Source organism: Daphnia carinata, chromosome 2, assembly GCF_022539665.2.
Source record: "Daphnia carinata strain CSIRO-1 chromosome 2, CSIRO_AGI_Dcar_HiC_V3, whole genome shotgun sequence".
NCBI lineage: Eukaryota > Metazoa > Arthropoda > Branchiopoda > Diplostraca > Daphniidae > Daphnia > Daphnia carinata.
In genome coordinates this window covers 6,212,865-6,216,166 of record NC_081332.1, presented here as the reverse complement: position 1 = coordinate 6,216,166, position 3,302 = coordinate 6,212,865, and the positions used below count along the sequence as shown (strand labels likewise).

The window sequence follows — 3,302 nt, the reverse complement described above, 5'->3', positions numbered from 1 at the left end:
GGAGCAACAAATTATCTCCTGTTTCCCTCTGGTATAGCAGTTAGCACCCCCCTGGTTTCTAGTTTATTACATAAAATACACACACACACACACAATAAACTTAATATTTTGGCGAAACACAATCCTCTTTTTTGTGTGTTCGTTTAAAACGATAATTAACTGAACTCTTTTTTTCTTTTTAAATATCCATTTATCTAGAAAAAGAAAAACACAGTCCTGTATTAATGGCGATCTTAAGCCGATTATTAAAAACGCCATAACCTTTTGTGTATGTGAAGATTTGAATAATTAGCACCGATACAAAAAAAAATGGTACGATAAATTATACATTAGGTTATTGAAATATCAATAATCATTGGTTTAAGACTAGAGTGTGATTCCGTTCACGTCATTTCGCTCCAGGATAGGAAATCCGAGATTTTGGCTTTTTGCCACAAGGGCGTTTAAGAAATTGCTCGCCGCTATGAAACCACTTGTTGCAAACTAACCGGAGAAAAAGAAAAAAAAAAAAAACAAAAGAAAACAAAACAGAAAGGCGTGAATTTGCAATTGATGATGACATTGAATTATGAAAATTCTTTTACTCCATTTCGATCCGTGAAGCACGGGACATCCACCGTGACGAGTTAACATGTCACCGCTCAAATCCGACATGAGATTCCACCAAAAGACGGCCATTCCTTTCTTGGGCCAGACGGTCACTCCCGCGCGAGTGAAAACAGTCGCTCCGCCTTCTTCCACGTCATCCAACTTAATGGAGAAGAGAGAAAAAAAAAGAAGAAATACCACGAACACAAGATCAAAAGGAAAACTGTTGATTCATCAGTCGGCATGTATCTTATCATGTCTACAAAAAGGATTACGTAAGTCATGAAGGTAAGGATGCGATCGCCGCGCATCAGCTCAAACTCAGTGGGTTGGCCTCCAGATTGGAAAAGAACACCATGATCACTGTGCGGAGTATATCTTCCACCGATGCCGTAATTGGCCACCTGTCAAAAAATAATCGGAGTTCCAATGAACATGTAACCCGTACACACGAAATGATATACGACGTGAAGAGAGAACAAGGGAGAGAGATACTTGATAATGTTCGGATCCGACATCAGAAGGCTGGCTGTTGAGGCCGACAGAGTCGCTGATCCTCTTTGAGATTTTATCAACCGCATGATGGCTGCCATCCTGCACCCACGACCTGACGTTTCCAAGACGAAATCATTTTGAACTCAATGGGGCCGGAGTAACAACACGATAGAGGCCTTTCGCAAGACACAGAAAGACAGAGTATATCATACTGTTTGGACGTGCGCTTATCGCTAGTAGCTCCCTGACGTCCTGAACGTTTGCTCCCGTGCGCCGACCTTTCTAAATTCTCGATGGCCAACGATTTGAATAGCTCTGTCTCTGCGTCGGACATGAAGTCGTGAAAGACTGCAATATAAGGCACTAGAGAATGCTCTTCCAGTTTTAATGGCCGCACCATGAAGTACGGACCAGTGTGGCTGATGTGACGGCACTTTAACTTGCTCGTCAGACGTGTCGGCTTCACCAATAACAAAAAGGAAAGCCATCGACATTTTTTTTTCCAACTTGGAAATTTACTGTTTATGGACACAAGATTGTTAAAAAAAAAAAAATAAATACCCGAGATTGCTCTCCTCGACAAAGTCTGAAAAAGATTTCCGTTTCTTCCCAAACGGGTGATTTGTCTGTCGCCAATCTGTGCGCATTGTTTTTCGCATCGACAATCCGTTGGCGTTGTGATTGATTGCCTCCGCGGACCGTCTTGACGCGCGGCTTAAACGGCTCCGGATTAGTCCGCCAGTTGTCTCCGAGGGGACCTTTTTTCTCTAGAACATCGTCGTGCTTTTGTTTGTGTTTTTTTCATAGTAAAAAAATACGTAGCAATTATTCCGCAGGATAAAGTCGAAGGGTTTTTACTTCGATAAATTGTTAGCAAATGAAGGAAGTACCACACGGATTGCAGTCGATAGAAAAGGCTTGATTTCAGCGACAGTTGCTGATTGATTGCTCTCGGATTGGGCAACTTCCGCGGCGGTAGATATCCAATCAACGGCCTGATCGTAAAGCCCTTTGTTGAAAGCATGCTTGCCGATGAAAAGACAATCTCGAGCTATTGAAAAAAAAGCAAAACAAGAAGAAAATACCTAATGAATAATCAACGTAAAAAAATAAAATGTTTTGGCTTAGTCTATGTATACCATTTAGTCCTTTCAAGCTGGGAAAAGAGATTCGATCGAACATTTGGACATTACCGCTCGCAAGTTGGCTGACGTTCAATCGATAGGCTCCCTGCAAGTCAGCTAAAGAAAATGCCGCTCCTGACAGATCGTCTTCACTTGGGAAACTCTTCGACATGTTCAGAACTTCTTGAACAATGTCTATTTATGATTTTTTATGATTTAAAAAGCTCGTCCTCGGTGATGTTTTAATAATTATTATTTTTACCAGTCACATTGACTTGAGATTCCAGTGCTGTTTTGACTGATTGCCAAGAGATTGTTAGACGTTTCATCATGTGGAAAGCGTTGATTGGGTTACTAATCACTGCCCTCGAATCTAAATGAGCCGAATGAATTTCTCTAAATTCTGTTAGGTACCTGTGCAAAAGAAAAGAATTCAACTCTAATCCTAAATTTTAAGTTAAATAACGCAGTGGTGTACTGATCGATGGCGGCCGTTTGCTGTTTGATGATGAGGAGGAAATGTTCAAGTCGTTGGCCAACGTGTTGCTCCTTTTCGTAAAGTCGTTCTAACTCAGCCACAGATGAGTACATGTCACTAGTTGACACGATATCGACCATCAACGTAAAGATCACAAGCCAGGAGACTAAACAGTTCATTTTCTGCGTCTAGAAAAGCTCGTCGTCTTAACAAACCGGCTTCAAGGAACAAACTGGGACGTCAGATTTTTCTTTCGTTGACAAGAGGACGAGATGAAAGGACCTTGACGACACTTCCTTCCTCAATCTATCCGCCACTCTGTTTCAATTTCCTTTTTTTTCCTTTCGACGTAAGCGGCAGGTGTAGCCGACCTTTTCTAACAACCGGGTCATTAACACGAAGAACAGCAATTATGGAGAAGAAGCCTTAAGAATTAAAAAAAAAAGGCCGGTAGTTCTCTGATTGGAAGAAGAACAATCAGGATTGGTTTTGGATGTTTCAGAAATGTTGAACACGGTAAGAAACAGCATGTGGTCTGGAAAAAAAAAAAAATGCCGCGCCTCGTAAGAAATAAAAGTTAGGTCGGCTATATGCGCTGCTGGTCGACGTGAAGCGTA

The 3,302-nt window shown here is 41.5% G+C and overlaps 1 protein-coding gene across 1 annotated transcript; it reads right to left on the bottom strand.

The window, feature by feature from the left end:
* Positions 1-364: 364 nt before the first annotated feature.
* On the bottom strand, positions 365-2,878 carry LOC130686567 (prolyl 4-hydroxylase subunit alpha-1-like). The gene is made up of 10 exons (XM_057509683.2): positions 2,686-2,878; positions 2,470-2,621; positions 2,223-2,402; positions 1,974-2,134; positions 1,645-1,866; positions 1,296-1,543; positions 1,084-1,195; positions 864-992; positions 585-750; positions 365-483 (listed from the first exon to the last, which is right to left on the bottom strand). Exons 1-10 carry the CDS (start codon positions 2,862-2,864, stop codon positions 389-391), a joined length of 1,644 nt encoding a protein of 547 aa, XP_057365666.2. The 5' UTR covers positions 2,865-2,878; the 3' UTR covers positions 365-388.
* Positions 2,879-3,302: the final 424 nt, after the last annotated feature.